The sequence below is a fragment of the Scyliorhinus torazame genome, chromosome 16 (assembly GCF_047496885.1).
Source record: "Scyliorhinus torazame isolate Kashiwa2021f chromosome 16, sScyTor2.1, whole genome shotgun sequence".
NCBI lineage: Eukaryota > Metazoa > Chordata > Chondrichthyes > Carcharhiniformes > Scyliorhinidae > Scyliorhinus > Scyliorhinus torazame.
Genome location: NC_092722.1, coordinates 328313 through 345573, shown reverse-complemented (window position 1 = coordinate 345573; position 17261 = coordinate 328313). Strand labels below are relative to the sequence as shown.

General features: G+C 48.5%; 1 protein-coding gene across 2 annotated transcripts in view; it reads right to left on the bottom strand.

Annotated features, from left to right (window-relative positions):
* The window catches only part of vwa5b1 (von Willebrand factor A domain containing 5B1), a 273838-nt gene that overhangs the window by 117813 nt on the left and 138764 nt on the right, over nt 1–17261 (bottom strand). For both annotated transcript variants that reach the window (XM_072477742.1, XM_072477743.1), the window contains 3 exons: nt 14065–14250; nt 10406–10595; nt 8891–9094 (listed from right to left, as the gene is read on the bottom strand). In XM_072477742.1, the coding sequence (XP_072333843.1) occupies nt 8891–9094; nt 10406–10595; nt 14065–14250 (580 nt within the window). The remainder of the gene's footprint in view (nt 1–8890; nt 9095–10405; nt 10596–14064; nt 14251–17261) is intronic.

Sequence of the window (17261 nt, the reverse complement as noted above, 5' to 3'; positions counted from 1 at the left end):
CATGTTATTTGTGTCTTCCACTGTGAAGACCGACCCAAAAAACTTGTTCAGTTCCTCAGCCATTTCCTCATCTCCCATTATTAAATCTCCCTTCTCATCCTCTAAAGGACCAATATTTACCTTAGCCACTCTTTTTTGTTTTATATATTTGTAGAAACTTTTCCATCTGTTTTTATATTCTGAGAAAGTTTACTCTCATAATCTATCTTACTCTTCTTTATAGCTTTTTAAGTAGCTTTCTGTTGCCCCCTGAAGATTTACCAATCCTCTCGTCTCCCACTAATCTTTTGCATTTTTTTCCCTTCAATTTGATACTCTCCCTTATTTCCTTAGATATCCACGGTCGATTTTCCTTCTTTCTACCATCCTTCCTTTTTGTTGGTATAAACATTTGCTGAGCACTGTGAAAAATCGCTTGGAAGGTTCTCTACTGTTCCTCAACTGTTTCACCAAAAAGTCTTTGCTCCCAGTCTACCTTAGCCAGCTCTTCTCTCATCCCATTGTAATCTCCTTTGTTTAAGCACAAAACACTAGTGTTTGATTTTACCTTCTCACCCTCCACCTGTATTTTAAATTCCACCATATTGTGATCGCTCCTTCCGAGAGGATCCCTAACTATGTTATCTTTAATCAATCCTGTCTCATTACACAGGACAAGATCTAGGACCAATTATTCCCTCGGAGGTTCCATTACATACTGTTCTAGGAAACTATCCCGGATACATTCTATAAACTCCTCCTCAAGGCTGCCTTGACCGACCTGGTTAAACCAATCAACATGTAGATTAAAATCCCCCATGATAACTGCTGTACCATTTCTACATGCATCTGTTATTTCTTTGTTTATTGCCCACCCCACCATAATGTTACTATTTGGTGGCCTATAGACTACTCCTATCAGTAACTTTTCCGCCTTACTATTCCTGTTTTCCACCCAAATGGATTCAATCTTATCCTCCATAGCACCAATGTCATCCCTTACTACTGCCCGGGTGTCATCCTTAAATAACAGAGCTACACCACCTCCCTTACCATCCACTCTGTCCTTCCGAATAGTTTGATATCCTTGTCGCTGAACCCATATCTTCATGTAACAACCTGCCGCGTCGCTTACCATTTATGTTTTTACTTCCCGTTTTATTCCTTTCAGTATTACTGGTCCTATTCATTGAGCTCCCGTCAGTCACTGTACCTTGTACTGTCGCCCTTTTTGATTGTTGACTATGACTCCTCTGCCTTACACTTTCCCCCTTACTGCCTTTTGTTTCTGTTTTACTACCTTCCGACTTCCTGCATTGGTTCCCATCCCCCTGCCACATTAGTTTAAACCCTCCCCAACCTGGTGGGGCAGACCAGATGGCCTGCATCCTCGGGTATTAAAGGAGGCGGCAGCAGAGATAGTGGATGCATTGGTTATGATATTTCAGAATTCCCTGGATTTTGGAAGAGTCCCGGTGGATTGGAAACACGCTAATGTGACCTCCCTATTCGAAAAGGAGAGAGGCAAAAAGTGGGAAACTATAGACCAGTTAGCTTGACCTCTGTGGTGAGGAAGTTGCTGGAATCAATCATTAAGGAGGAGATGACTGAACATTTAGAAAGACAAAGCCCAATCCACCATTGTCAGTGTGGTTTTATAAAGGGTAAGTCACGCTTGACAAACTTGCTGGAGTTCTTCGAGGACGTAGCCAGCAAGGTGGATAAGGGGGAACCCGTGGATGTGGTATATCTAGACTTCCAGAAGGTGTTTGACAAGGTGCTGCATAAAAGACTGATCCAGAAGGTGAGATCGCAGAGGATTGGGGGTAGAGTACTAGATTGGATTGAGGATTGGCTGGCTGACAGAAAGCAGAGGGTCGAGATAAATGGGTCCTTCTCTGGCTGGTGAACTGTAACTAGTGGGGTGCCTCAGGGGTCAAGCAGTGACAGGGTGTAATATAGCAAAATTTGTGGATGATACTACAATAGGTGGGAAAGCAGGCAGTGAATAAGAGATACAGATTTTCCAGACTGATACAGATAGGCTGGGAGATTGGGCCAAAGTTTGTCAGGTGGAGTTTAATGTGGATAAGTGTGAGGTTATCCATTTGGCCGAAAAAAGTCAGGCAAATCATTATCTAAATGGTAAGCAGATTCAAATTGTGCCTGGGCCGAGGGATCTGGGTGTCCAGTTTTGGTCTCCTTATTTGAGGAAGGATGTGGTGGCATTGGAAACAGTTCAGAGGAGGGTCACCAGAGTGATTCCGGGGATGAAAGGGTTGATGTACGAGGAGAGATTTAACAGTTTGGGTTTATACTCGCTGGAGTTCAGAAGGATGAGAGGGGATCTGATCGAGGTGTATAAAATACTAAAAGGGATTGATAAAGTAAATGTAGTCCAAATGTTCCCCCTTGTGGGGCAATCTAGAACGAGAGGTCACAGATATAGGTTGAGAGGCGGTTGATTTAGATGAGGAGGAACTACTTCTCGCAGAGGGGGGTGAATTTGTGGAACTCGCTGCCACATAATGCGGTGGAATCTGAGTCTTTAAATGGTTACAAGAAGGAGATAGATATATTTCTGATTGCAAAAAAGATTAAATGGATATGGGGAACAGGTAAGGAGACCAGGAAGAGATCAGCCAGGATCTGATTGAATTGCGGACAGGCTCGAGGGGCTGAATTGCCAACTTCTGCTCCTAATTCCTATGATCCTCTGTTCCACCTATTCAAAAATTCAAATTGAAAGACCTCCTTACAAATAAAACCACATCGCAACTTAGATGGGATGTAATATTGATGTAATATTGATGTAATATTGATGTAATATTGATGTAATATTGATGTAATCAGATCTGATTTCTGAAGAAGGACAAACTGGTTGATGTGAGAACAGGAAGTTAATAACTGACACAAAGTGTTTCCCTTTCCTGTGGCATAGGAACTGTCAGCCTAACAGCGTGAGTGAAACTCCGGAATGCCTTCAAAGCTGTATTCCAGCTGAGACAGTGGCCCAGCCATGGGTTTGCCGATGGTGAGGTGCGGCTTCAATGGGAAATCCCATTGACAAGTGGCGGGTTATAGAATCCCACCGCCAGCGAGTGGTGCGCTGCCGAGTAACACACAGGGCGAGATTCTCCGACTCCCCGCCGGGTTGGAGAATCGCCAGGGGCTGGCGTGAATCCCGCCCCCGCCGGTTGCCGAATTCTCCGGCACCGGATATTCGGCGGGGGCGGGAATCGGGCCGCGCCGGTTGGCGGGCCCCCCCCCCCCAGAGATTCTCCGGCCCAGATTGGCCGAAGTCCCGCTGCTAAAATGCCTGTCCCGCCAGCGTAGATGAAACCACCTACCTTATCGGCGGGACAAGGCGGCGCGGGCGGGTTCCGGGGTCCTGGGGGGGGCGCAGGGCGATCTGGCCCCGGGGAGTGCCCCCACAGTGGTCTGGCCCGCGATCGGGGCCCACCATTCCGCGGGCGGGCCTGTGCCGTGGGGGCACTCTTTTCCTTCTGCCTTCGCCACGGTCTCCACCATGGCGGAGGCGGAAGAGACCCCCTCCACAGCGCATGCGCAGGAATGCCGTCAGCGGCCGCTAACGCTCCCGCGCATGCACCGCCCGGAGATGTCATTTCCGCGCCAGCTGGCAGGGCACCAAAGGCCTTTTCCGCCAGCTGGCAGGGCGGAAATTCGTCCGGCGCCGACCTAGCCCCTTAAGGTTGGGGCTCGGCCCCCAAGATGCGGAGCATTCCGCACCTTTGGGGCGGCGCGATGCCCGACTGATTTGCGCCGTTTTGGGCGCCAGTCGGCGGACAGCGCGCCGATACCGGAGAATTTCGCCCACAGCTGGGGAACTGGAGAATCCCGCTAGTACCTTCAGGAGATAAGAGGAAAAATTGGGAGGGAGAAAGTTTTTTAATGATCCCAGTAGAGACTGATAACTTGTACAAAGAAGTCTGAATTCCCAGTGGCCAACTTAAAGGAATTCTATGACAACATTTCAAGTTAAGTGTTTTACTGTAACAAAGAACTAAAAGCAACAGTAACTAAACAGCATTTCACAGGCATACTACTCTAAACTGCTGAAAAGTATCTTGTTAATGCGTTAACCTGCCCATTATGTCTCCAAGGTTATTACTCTGCTCCTTAAGTAGACAGTCTATTATCCTACACCTTCCTGATAGGTCATAAAGAGAGATATTGTAGACCTCGTCAAAAAGAAAAGGAGGCATTTGTCAGGGCTAGAGGGCTGGGAACAGACAAAGCCTGTGTGGAATATAAGGAGAGTAGGAAGGAACTTAAGCAAGGAGTCAGGAGGGCTAGAAGAGGTCACGAAAAGTCAATGGCAAATAGAGTTAAGGAAAATCCCAAGGCTTTTTACACGTACATCAAAAGCAAGAGAGTAGCCAGGGAAAGGGTTGGCCCATTGAAGGATAGGCAAGGGAATCTATGTGTGGTGCCAGAGGAAATGGGTGAGGTACTAAATGAATACTTTGCATCAGTATTCACCAAAGAGAAGGAATTGGTGGATGTTGAGTCTGGAGAAGGGTGTGTAGATAGCCTGGGTCACATTGAAATCCAAAAAGACGAGGTGTTGGGCGTCTTGAAAAATATTACGGTAGATAAGTCCCCAGGGCCGGATGGGATCTACCCCAGAATACTGAAGGAGGCTAGAGAGGAAATTACTCAGGCCTTGACAGAAATCTTTGGATCCTCACTGTCTTCAGGTGATGTCCCGGAGGACTGGAGAATTGCCAATGTTGTTCCTTTGTTTAAGAAGGGTAGCAAGGATAACCCAAGGAACTACAGGCCGGTGAGCCTTACGTCAGTGGTAGGGAAATTACTGGAGAGAATTCTTCGAGACAGGATCTACTCCCATTTGGAAGCAAATGGACGTATTAGTGAGAGGCAGCATGGTTTTGTGAAGGGAAGGTCGTGTCTCACTAACTTGATAGAGTTTTTCGAGGAGGTCACTAAGAAGATTGATGCAGGTAGGGCAGTGGATGTTGTCTATATGGACTTCAGTAAGGCCTTTGACAAGGTCCCTCATGGTAGACTAGTACAAAAGGTGAAGTCACATGGGATCAGGGGTGAGCTGGCAAGGTGGATACAGAACTGGCTAGGTCATAGAAGGCAGGAAGTAGCAATGGAAGGTGCTTTTCTAATTGGAGGGCTGTGACTAGTGGTGTTCCACAGGGATCAGTGCTGGGACCTTTGCTGGTCATAGTATATATAAATGATTTGGAGGAAAATGTAGCTGGCCTGATTAATATGTTTGCAGACGACACAAAGGTTGGTGGAATTGCGGAGAGCGATGAGGACTGTCAGAGGATACAGCAGGATTTAGATTGTTTGGAGACTTGGGTGGAGAGATGGCAGATGGAGTTTAATCCGGGTAAATGTGAGGTAATGCATTTTGGAAGGTCTAATGCAGGTAGGGAATATACAGTGAATGATAGAACCCTCAAGCGTATTGAAAGTCAGAGAGATCTCGGTGTACAGGTCCACAGGTCACTGAAAGGTGCAACACAGGTGGAGAAGGTAGTCAAGAAGACATACGGCATGCTTGCCTTCATTGGCCGGGGCATTGAGTATAAGAATTGGCAAGTCATGTCGCAGCTGTATAGAACCTTAGTTAGGCCACACTTGGAGTATAGTGTTCAATTCTGGTCGCCACACTACCAGAAGGATGTGGAGGCTTTCGAGAGGGTGCAGAAGAGATTTACCAGGATGTTGCCTGGTATGGAGGGCATTAGCTATGAGGAGCGGTTGAATAAACTCGGTTTGTTCTCACTGGAACGAAGGAGGGGCGACTTGATAGAGGTCTACAAAATTATGAGGGGCGTAGACAGAGTGGATAGTCAGAGGCTTTTCCCCAGGGTAGAGGGGTCAATTACTAGGGGGCATAGGTTTAAGGTGAGAGGGTCAAGGTTTAGAGTAGATGTACGAGGCAAGTTTTTTACGCAGAGGGTAGAGGGTGCCTGGAACTCGCTACCGGAGGAGGTGGTGGAAACAGGGACGATAGTGACATTTAAGGGGCATCTTGACAAATATATGAATAGGATGGGAATAGAGGGATACGGACCCAGGAAGTGTAGAAGATTGTAGTTTAGTCGGGCAGCATGGTCGGCACGGGCTTGGAGGGCCGAAGGGCCTGTTCCTGTGCTGTACATTTCTTTGTTCTTTGTTCTGAGAGTTTGGAGACTAACACCAGGGGCTGGATTCTCTGCTGGGGGGATTCTCCGCTTTGCCGGCACCGGGGGGTTTCCCGACGGCGTGGGGCTGCCCCACACTGGGAACCCCATTGACCGGCCGGTGTTACGGAGACTCCCGCCGGCGGGGTGTGGCAGAAATGTGGCAGGGCGGGGAGGACAATCAAACTTCTTCTTCCCCACCATCACAGGTGCATGGGACTTTTTTTTAAAACAGGTGCAAATATCCTGCACCTTTTTTTGCAGTAAAACAATCTGAGATGATCTTTGATATTTAACATGTCAATCACCCAGGATTGTTGTGAACAGGTTTCAGGAAATGCCACACGACCCTCTTCATGCTGCCATTTAACCTAAATTACAGGGGCACTCTCAAACCTCAACCACTTTCTCAATCTCATTTTTGTAACAAGTTTTATTTAAATGTAACAAATCTGATCCAGATTAAGTTCTGACGTTTTTTGTTTATCAATTTTATCTCTGATTTCCAGGTTCCCTGCTGATCTTGAACACACGTTGCCCTTTAACTTTTGACCTACTCCTGACCTATAGTTCTAAAATTCAAGCTGATATTTTATTCAGCTGGATAAGAAAGCCGATTCCCTCGGGCTTTTTGAACTTCTGAGAAAGTCACCGTTGTTGATCCTCAGCTATTTCCACTATTTTTACAGCAGTAATTTTATCAGGTGTGAATCTATCTCCTGTAGAGCTGTAAATGTCATTGCTTTTGACATTTGAGAGAGTTGGAGCTACATTTAATAAGCATATTTGTCTGTACCAAGGAAATGATGTCTGTAAGTTTTGCTGCATTGAAAATTTGATTCATTAAGGGACCTTTTTTCAGTTTGTGAAGTTCCTGTGATTGGTGTGCTGCACCGAGAGACTAAAACATAATCTTAAATGGGGCAATATTTAGGAGACAGTGATCATTGCGTTGTAAGGTTTAGGATCATGATAGGCAATGGCCAATCCAGAGAGTGAGGTCCTAAGCCATGAACGAATAAAAATATTCAGCATTTCAGAACAGCTTTAGCAGTAAAGGGGCTGAAATAAGGTTAAAGTCAAGTGACAGAATTTTATGTGCTCGTGCAGGCAAACACCCAAATTCACACAAAGAGACATTGGGCGCGCGTCCCATCGTCATTTTGCACTTGCGCAATATTTTGGTCAGTGGGAATGCACATAGATGGGAAGCGTGCCCTCCAACAATCAGGCAATTTAGCCCAGTAAGTAAGGGGCCAATTGAACACAGTTTTACGTGGTCAGTCTGCCTTTGTGTTTCAGCTTCATCGTGAATGCAGGGCGGGATGAAGAGTCTGGGCTGAAATAACATTTTAAAAGGTGTGTGGGGGCTGAGGTTTGTGTTTTGAATGTGCTGCCAGACTCTCTTTGCATATTTTTTCCACCCAATTTATTATTATGTTTTTTACAGGTCTGCAGCTCCACAGTGACTGTCGCCCTGAGGGAGCACATTAGAGGTACCAGCCTACACCGTGGCTATTCTCAGCACTGGCCACTTCCTGCCCTCGTCAGCAGCACTGAGCCTTTCATAGTGTGTGCTTCATTCTGGCTGCCTGTTAATTGGCCAGCCAGCGTACAATCACGTTCCTGGGCTGACTGTGACTGTGTTTAGTGTCTGTTTCCAGGCCCACTCAGTGGGTGGACCTGATGGATGAAAAAATCTGGCAATGCTGTGCTACAGCCAGGGAGGTGAGTGGTCTTTATGGGGAAGAGGGTATGGCTTCTTAAACTTAGATGTGGTGCAAACAATTTTTTTTCTTTTTTAAAATAAATTTAAAGCACCCAATTCTTTTTATTCCAATTAAGGGGCAATTTAGCATGGCCAATCCAGCTACCCTGCACATCTTTGGGTTGTGGGGGTGAGACCCACCCACATACTCCACATGGACAGTGACCCAGGGCCAGCATCAAACCCGGTTCCTTGGTGCCGTGAGGCGGGAGTGCTAACCACTGTGCTGCCCATGATGCGGTTCAAACAAGGCAGCAAGATTGATAATGCGACCAACCTGTGAAAGTGTTTGAAGAGGGCAGTTGGCTGGAGCCAGAGACAAAAATGAAGGATTAAAGGCAATGTGGATTTGGTCTTCTCAATTTCAAACTGAAGGATGTTCTAGTTGCAGACCAGATGTTGGGTGTATGGTCTGACATCACTCAGCAAGTCTGAAACCACCAAAATATTGTGATTTGTCTGAATGAACATGGATCAAGACAAATAGCAGACAAGCCAATTACCTGGTGTCATCACTCTGCACATTGTATTCATGATGCTGGTTCTGATACTGGGCCTGCCTGACCTGTCACTGGAACTTCTACTGACATCTTTCAGGACAAAAGGAATCAATCCAAATTTGATACTATGAACTAACTTTGATATCAATCCCTTTTTCTTTACATTGGAGAACAGAAGTGCTCATCGCTATGAGAACAGCTAAGCATTACAACTGAAAATCTAAGAAACTCATCGACCATCTGAATGACTTAAGATCAATGAATGGTCTAAAATATTGATTTATTTTGTCCTTAATCCTGATCTTATATTTTGCCTGAAAATTTATACGGTGTTTGGGGTTTTGTTTGGTTTGTTTGTGGGATGTAGATGCCGCCGTGAACGGACAGAAGTCGTGGTACAATTATTTCACAATACATTTCACAAAACTATGTTTCTGACAACAGATAAGGGAAACTTGCCTGGAAATGCCTCTGCCAAGGAGCGCTGCTTTCGGGGCTGTTCCAACCCACAAGCTGTTGAACCCTCGCTCTGCGGAGAGGGTTTTTATCGAATGCTGAAGCTGGGTCACTGGGAGTGACTGTTTTCTTGGAGATGTTCTGTCTGACTAGATGATTCGTGCTGTATGCTCGTCTTCTGGGAGACATCTTTGATTCAATACCTTGAAAAATATTTATACTTGGTTAATTCCAACCCCTCACTAAGTTTTTCTTGGTATTTTTGGTATGTTTCAATTCCAGAATATTCCACAGATATTGTTCAGGAAGGACTGTCACAATGATGTGATTGTGAATGAGTGATATCAATATGTAGAGCTGGATTCTCTGGTCTACCTGTCCCGTGTTTCTCGGAGGCACGCCATTCCCTGGGGGTGGGATTCAGTACTCCCGCTGCTTGTCCATGGGATTTCCCAGTGAAGCCACCCAACACCGTCAGGAAACCCTATTCAAGAACTTTCATAAGAGAAAAAAAGATATCGGCCAAAGATGGCTGCCACAAGTCATCTGAAGTCTAGCATTGCCAGTGACCAGTTTCTGGAGAGTTCCAATGTGGACTACAATGTAAACATGCCCGATATCCTTCTCTGCAATTTCACACCAGAGAATGTCAAGAATCATTTCAAAGGGATCTAAAAGGTGTCTGGGGACTGAGGTTTGTGTTTTGAATTTGCTGCCAGACACTCTTTGCACATTTTTATTTTATTTTATTTTATTTTTTTACAGGTCCCCCCTCATCCTTCTAAACTCTATGTTACAATAAGATCAGCTAAACTCTGTACAAACTGATTCAAACTGGGTCTCAGATCCTCCTGGCTCAAACTCAGACTCACAAGTAGAATTACCAAATGAGGTTGAATCCTCAGCCAAAAATAATTCTTTAGGAATCCCCCAGTCCAGACGTTGCTACTGGGATAGATTTAGTGTCGCTAATATGTATTCAACAAGCAGTTAGCAGAGTAAATGTCTGGTCAGGCATTTTACAACAATTCTTGCCTGTAAATTTTAAGATTTTTTTATCTAAAGAATGTACACATATTCATGGGCGGCATGGTAGCACAGTGGTTAGCACTATAGCTTCACCACTCCTGGATCCCAGGTTCGAATCCCGGCTTGGTTCATTGTCTGTGCGGAGTCTGCATGTTCTCCCCGTGTCTGCGTGGGTTTCCTCCGGGTGCTCCGGTTTCCTCCCACAAGTCCCGAAAGACGTGCTGTTAGGTGAATTGGACATTCTGAATTCTCCCTCAGTGTACCCGAACAGGCGCCGGAATGTGGCAACTAGGGGCTTTTCACAGTAACTTCATTGCAGTGTTAATGTAAGCCTACTTGTGACAATAATAAAGATGATTAAAATATCATTCTTGAATAAAATTTAGTTCAGCATCACATTGGATGCTATTAATATTAGAAATTTCTATCTGACATTAAACATTAAATTCCAATAAAAAGAAAAGTTCCAACCCCAGTCACATTACCTTCCTTTTCCTGATCCTCATTAATGGAGATCTCGTCTGGCGGCTGCTCGTTTACACTGTCGACCGGAGAATTTCTGCAGCTTCTCAAACTCTCAGAGTTTATCCGACCAGACTCCTCCTCTTGAGAATGGTAAAAGACCGAGCTGTTGGATTCCTGAGACCACATCATGCTGTACCTACGCTGTTTGTCCTCAAATAAACCAAGAAATATCAATACTGAATCAGAGACAAGTTATCACACAAAATCTAACAGCCAATGGTTCAATTTCTGAAAGCGTTTCCTGCTCCTAGTGTCTTAGTGATTCAAACCTGAGTTTCCACTGGCTTCCAGACTTGCTCCTTTACTCCAGGTTCACAAGCTTGCCGCCAAATGACAGATGGAATATCGATGGAATAGAGAATGATAACTGGACTGCTGCATTGTTGAGGCAGCAGCCGCCAGCTAACTGGAGTAGAGGGAGTGGCAATTGAAATCTCATAGGCTACGAGACTGAAATATAAAAAGCGGAAATGAATGTTTGATGGTGTAAAGTGTAGAGTTGTCAAAGTCCCAGGTGACCATTGGCTGATTTCCCCTTTGAGGGGGGGGAGAGCTGACTGGTGGTGATTTAACCTGAGGGTCACCACACCTCAGGCGAGGGGCAATTGATCACAGCAAATATCAAGTATCAACATTGTTCAGTTGGGACCACTCTTTCCAGAATCCAGAAGGTTCTGGGTTCAAAGCCCATTCCAGGACCATGGCACCTTAACTTAATTTAACATTCCTGTACAGTGGCAAGAGACTGATGTATCACTGTAACTGACTGTCCCTACGGACGAGATGCAAATCACAAGTTACAGCAGAATTCTGTATTTCTGAACAGAAATATTTATTAATAAAATATCAGAATGTAAAAGATTTCTTCAACCCATTTCTCCCATGGTCGGACCTTGCCTTATTCTTATGGATAAGCTTAATGCTGCTTCACCCTCGATTATTGGAACTCTGTCACTTATTGCCATGATGTGGAGATGCCGGCGTTGGACTGGGGTGAGCACAGTACGAAGTCTTACAACACCAGGTTAAAGTCCAACAGGTTTGTTTCGATGTCACTAGCTTTCGGAGCGCTGCTCCTTCCTCAGGTGAATGAAGAGGTATGTTCCAGAAACACATATATAGACAGATTCAAAGATGCCAAACAATGCTAGGAATGCGAGCATTAGCAGGTGATTAAATCTTTACAGATCCAGAGCTGGGATAACCCCAGGTTAAAGAGGTGTGAATTGTATCAAGCCAGGACAGTTGGTAGGATTTCGCAGGCCAGATGGTGGGGGATGAATGTAATGCAACATGAATCCCAGGTCCCGGTTGAGGTCTTCTTCACAGCCTTCAACACGTCATTGATGACGATGAACATCTTGCCAAGGTCATCCCCACACCCCCACTACTTGCCTTCAAACAACCGCGCAACCTCAAACGAACCATTGTTTGCAGCAAACTACCCAGTCTTCAGAACAGTGACCACGACACCACACAACCCTTCCATGGCAATCTCTGCAAGACGTGCCAGATCATTGACATGGATACCACTATTACACGTGAGAACACCACCCACCAGGTACGCGGTACATACTCGTGCGACTCGGCCAACGTTGTCTACCTCATACGCTGCAGGAAAGGATGTCCCGAAGCGTGGTACATTGGCGAGACCATGCAGACGCTGCGACAACGAATGAACGGACATCGCGCAGCAATCACCAGGCAGGAATGTTCCCTTCCAGTCGGGGAACACTTCAGCAGTCAAGGGCATTCATCCTCCATGGCGGCCTTCAGGACGCGCGACAACGCAGAATCGCCGAGCAGAAACTTATAGCCAAGTTCCGCACACATGAGTGCGGCCTCAACCGGGACCTGGGATTCATGTCGCATTACATTCATCCCCCACCATCTGGCCTGCGAAATCCTACCAACTGTCCTGGCTTGGTACAATTCACACCTCTTTAACCTGGGGTTGCCCCATCTCTGGATCTGTAAAGATTTAATCACCTGCTAATGCTCGCATTCCTAGCATTGTTTGGCATCTTTGAATTTGTCTATATATGTGTTTCTGGAACAGACCTCTTCATTCACCTGAGGAAGGAGCAGCGCTCCGAAAGCTAGTGACATTGAAACAAACCTGTTGGACTTTAACCTGGTGTTGTAAGACTTCGTACTTATTGCCATGACATTGTGAAGTAACGGAATAGGAAAACAGCTATAAGTGTTGACCCTACAACAAAACAGGTGAACACAATCATTGCTTGTCTTGCTTTGAGACTGCCTGCCTCACCTGACAGTTCCTGCAAAATGTCACATTCCAATTATGTTGCTGTCATGATGTACTTTCACCGACTTCATTAGAAATACAAAAGGTATTTATTAATAAGAAAAGCTGTAGAGGCCAGCAGCCTCACGCTGCACCAGTCCCGACATGTCCCCTCCTGCAGAGAGGACTCTCCCCCGGGGTAATCACCCACTCTCACTCCCAATTGGTCCCTCGAACCAGGTGACCCTTCATGTTTTGTTGCCTTTACAGAGACAATCACCATAAATCACCACAGTTAGACAGAAAATATCTTACATAAGGTACTTGTATCAGTGTCTCAAATAGAAAAGCATTTTTATGGAACTCGATAATAATACAAATCAATGCCAAACAGAATAGTGACACCATCTCGTCCTCCTTCAAGCAACTGCTCCACCTCCAATTGTATTTACACCCTGAACTTTACACTTTCTCTCTTATAAAGATCATCATCTACAGCATAATATACATCGACTGAATAAGACGGCAAATATACTTGGATTAATTCTCTCTCAGGGCGTGCGTGCTGTACACTGCATGATATCTCTCTGTTTTTATTCCAAAAACCTATTGGACATTTACTATCATAGATTATGACATCACGCGCGATCTGGTTAGACCTCAAAGCTAACAACTGTTGGGAATTCCGGGATTGGCCTCTCCCAGGTCTACCAGCCGCACCCATCCCGATTCCGGCCGGGCGCCCATCCCAATTCCGGCCGGGCCCCTGTCTCTTCTTCTGAACCTTTAACAATCTATTCAATTCTATTCATGTTCTGTCCCATTGTTACTAAATTGCCCTCGGTAAACATCTGTTTGCGCAGTGTCACAGGCTTATTAACATATCAACTTCTCACAGTCACTCTGTCCCTGCCTTAATGATCTTACTCACACATTCCCACCATTTAAAATATATCAACCAGAACATTACCAAAAAAGATGTTTCAATTTCTAGGATTTCTGATATTTTGATGACAGCCACAAGGAGGTACATCTTCAGGAAACACAGAAATACCCATTCATAAGATCAACTCCAACCGTTTGGATCAGTATTGTACCAGTAAGTAGATTTAATATACTTGGACAGTTAGGTTATAATCTGCAACTTACAGTAAGCATTATTGTGTACATGACAAACACAAAAACACTGTGAAGCCCCCACACACACACACACACACACACACACTGACGCCCACACACACACACACACACACTGACGCCCAAGTTTATTATCCTGTGAGGACTGTAAATTCAACCTGGCCAGTGCAAAGTTGACACATTAAATAATTTCATAACAAGTAAATTTAAGAAAATAGCAAGCGCTACACTTACTGATTTGAGGTTAGGATGATACCTTGAAGTGTCACAGACAATGCAGTATCCAATAAGTCTGTCTCCTGGGAACAAGTAACTTGGCTCCAATGGTGAGATTAGGACCTCGGTTGTTGCAGGAAAGAACCATTCAATTGTGATATCACTGAGAACAGGAGCCATCGCTTTCTTCAGGGACTTTATTATCTACCAATCAGAAAAATGATTCATTATTCCCCTCGTCCCATCCAATTCTCTTCCTGGATCTAAGACACAGTTTCACCCGTTTCTATCGCTGGTTATTCCTGTAATAGGTCACTGGTTTGTCACCAGAGTTTATAGCTTGAGGGACAGCACTCCACATCGTGCTTGACCAAGGGTCACAACCCCCAGGGGTCTCTCCCCCTCTGATCCAGGGGTCTCTCCCCCTCTGACCCAGGGGTCTCTCCCCCTCTGACTCAGGGGTCACTCCCCCTCTGACCCGGGGAGGCTCTGCCCCTCTTACCCAGAGTTCCCCCCCCAGGGGTCTCTCACCCCCTTACCCAGGGGTCTCTCCCCTCTGACCTGGGGAGTCTCTGCCCATCTGACCTAGGAGTCTCCCACCCCCCAAGGGTCTCTCACCCCCTTACCCAGGGGTCTCTCCCCCTCTGACCCAGGAGTCTCTCACCCTGTGACCCGGAGTCTCTGCCCCTCATACCCAGGTTGACATTCCAGCCTGTTTTGGCCGTGTTATTAACGCATCTCCTTGGTCACCAGGTCCTGGGGTGAGACTCGAATCCGGAGCTTGCGGCTCAGAGGCAGGGGGCGAAATTCTCCCCCAACGGCGCGATGTCCGCCGACTGGCGCCCAAAACGGCGCCAATCAGACGGGCATCGCGCCGCCCCAAAGGTGCGGAGGGCTCCGCATCTTTGGGGGCCGAGCCCCAACATTGAGGGGCTAGGTCGGCGCCGGAGGAATTTCCGCCCCGCCAGCTGGCGGAAATGACATCTCCGGGTGGCGCATGCGCGGGAGCGTCAGCGGCCGCTGACAGTTTCCCACGCATGCACAGTGGAGGGAGTCTCTTCTGCCTCTGCCATGGTGGCGGCCGTGGCGGAGGCGGAAGGGAAAGAGTGCCCCCACGGCACAGGCCTGCCCGCGGATCGGTGGGCCCCGATCGCGGGCCAGGCCACCGTGGGGGCACCCCCCGGGGGTCAGATCGCCCCGCGTCCCCCCCAGGACCCCGGAGCCCGCCCACGCCGCCTTGTCCCGCCGGTAAATACCTACTTAAAATTTACGCCGGCGGGACAGGCAATTTCTTGGCGGGACTTCGGCCCATCCGGGCCGGAGAATTGAGCGGGGGGGGCCTGCCAACCGGCGCGGCCCGATTCCCGCCCCCGCCCAATCTCCGGTACCGGAGACTTCGGCGGGGGCGGGATTCACGGCGGCCAACGGCCATTCTCCGACCTGGCAGGGGGTCGGAGAATGACTCCCAGGAACACTAATCACCGCGCAAGGAAGACTCCTATTCCATTTGTAACTTGTTGGCACATCTGCTGCTGAAGATGCAGCAACTCCCATCTCCAAATTGCTGCCACGGTCAGGCCAGGAAGGGATATTAATTGAAGGCGATGATAATTCCAGTGAGGAGTTTTTACACTGGACACGGCGAGAAAGGGAAAATGTCACAACCACGGAGTTTGGCATATGCTGCAGTCTATGCTTCTCGCCCTGATTCTCAATTGGAGCATATTTAATGGTCTATTCGGATGAGCTTTGAATTTAGGTGGAAGCACAGTCCGTTACTGGTGGGTGGTGGTGGCCACACTAAAAATTTGGAGGCAACTGCACTGTAATTTTAACTTGAGGAATGCGTCTCGGCTGATCTCCTGACGCAATTCTCCCATCGGAGGTCTGAGTGCCGGCGCCGGAGTGAAAACCGGCTCGGAGCAGCAAGGACTTGGCGCCGCGTAAAAGCGGTGCCGCGTAAATGACATCATCCGCGCATGCGTGGTTGCCGTCCTCCTCAAGGCCGCCCCGCAAAAAGATGTTGGATGGATCTTGCGGGGCGGCGGAGGAAAGGAGGTCCTCCTTCAGAGAGGCCGGCCCACCGATCGGTGGGCACCAATCGCGGGCCAGACCCCATTTGAGGCCCCCCCCCGGTGCAGGAACCCTCCTCCTCCCCCCACTGGCCGCCCCCCCAGCGTTCTCGCGCTGTTCCCGCCAGCAGCAACCAGGTGTGGACGGCACCGGGGGGGAACCTGTCATGTTGGGCAGGCCACTCGGCCCATCCGGGCCGGAGAATCGCCGTTCGCCCGTTGCAAACGGTGAGTTGCAATTCTCCGAGCAGCCAGCTGTGGGGCGAAATTCTCCCCAAATGGCGCGATGTCTGCCGACTGGCGCCCAAAACGGCGGCAATCAGACGGGCACCGCGCCGCCCCAAAGGTGCGGAATGCTCCGCATCTTTGGGGGCCGAGCCCCAACATTGAGGGGCTAGGCCGGCGCCGGAGGGATTTCCGCCCCGCCAGCTGGCGGAAACGGCCTTTGTTGCCCCGCCAGCTGGCGCGGAAATGACATCTCGGGGCGGCGCATGCACAGGAGCGTCAGCGGCTGCTGACAGTTTCCCGCGCATGCGCAGTGGGGAGAGTCTCTTCCGCCTCCGCCATGGTGGAGACCGTTGCGGAGGCGGAAGGAAAGAGTGCCCCCACGGCACAGGCCCGCCCGCGGATCGGTGGGCCCTGATCGCGGGCCAGGCCACCGTGGGGGCACCCCCCCCCGGGGCCAGATCGCCCCGCGCCCCTCCCAGGACCCCGGAGCCCGCCCACGCCGCCTTGTCCCGCCGGTAAATAGGTACTCTAATTTACGCCGGTGGGACAGGCAATTTATCGGCGGGACTTCGGCCCATCCGGGCCGGAGAATCCAGCGGGGGAGCCCGCCAACCGGCGCGGCCCAATTCCTGCCCCCGCCGAATATCCGGTAACGGAGACTTCGGCAACCGGCGGGGGCGGGATTCACGCCGGCCAACGGCCATTCTCCGACCCGCTGGGGGGTCGGAGAATGACGCCCCAGATTCTCGCCGCGCCGGTTTGGGGGGGGCGGGAGAATCGCGAGCGGGTGTCGGGGCAGCGTGGCGCCCCGCCGATTCTCCCACCCAGCGTGGGGGGGGGGGGAGAATTCCGCCCCCTATCTGTGCAAATCAATTATTCGAACCTGCTCGGCCAGATCTGAAATTCAGGGACTGG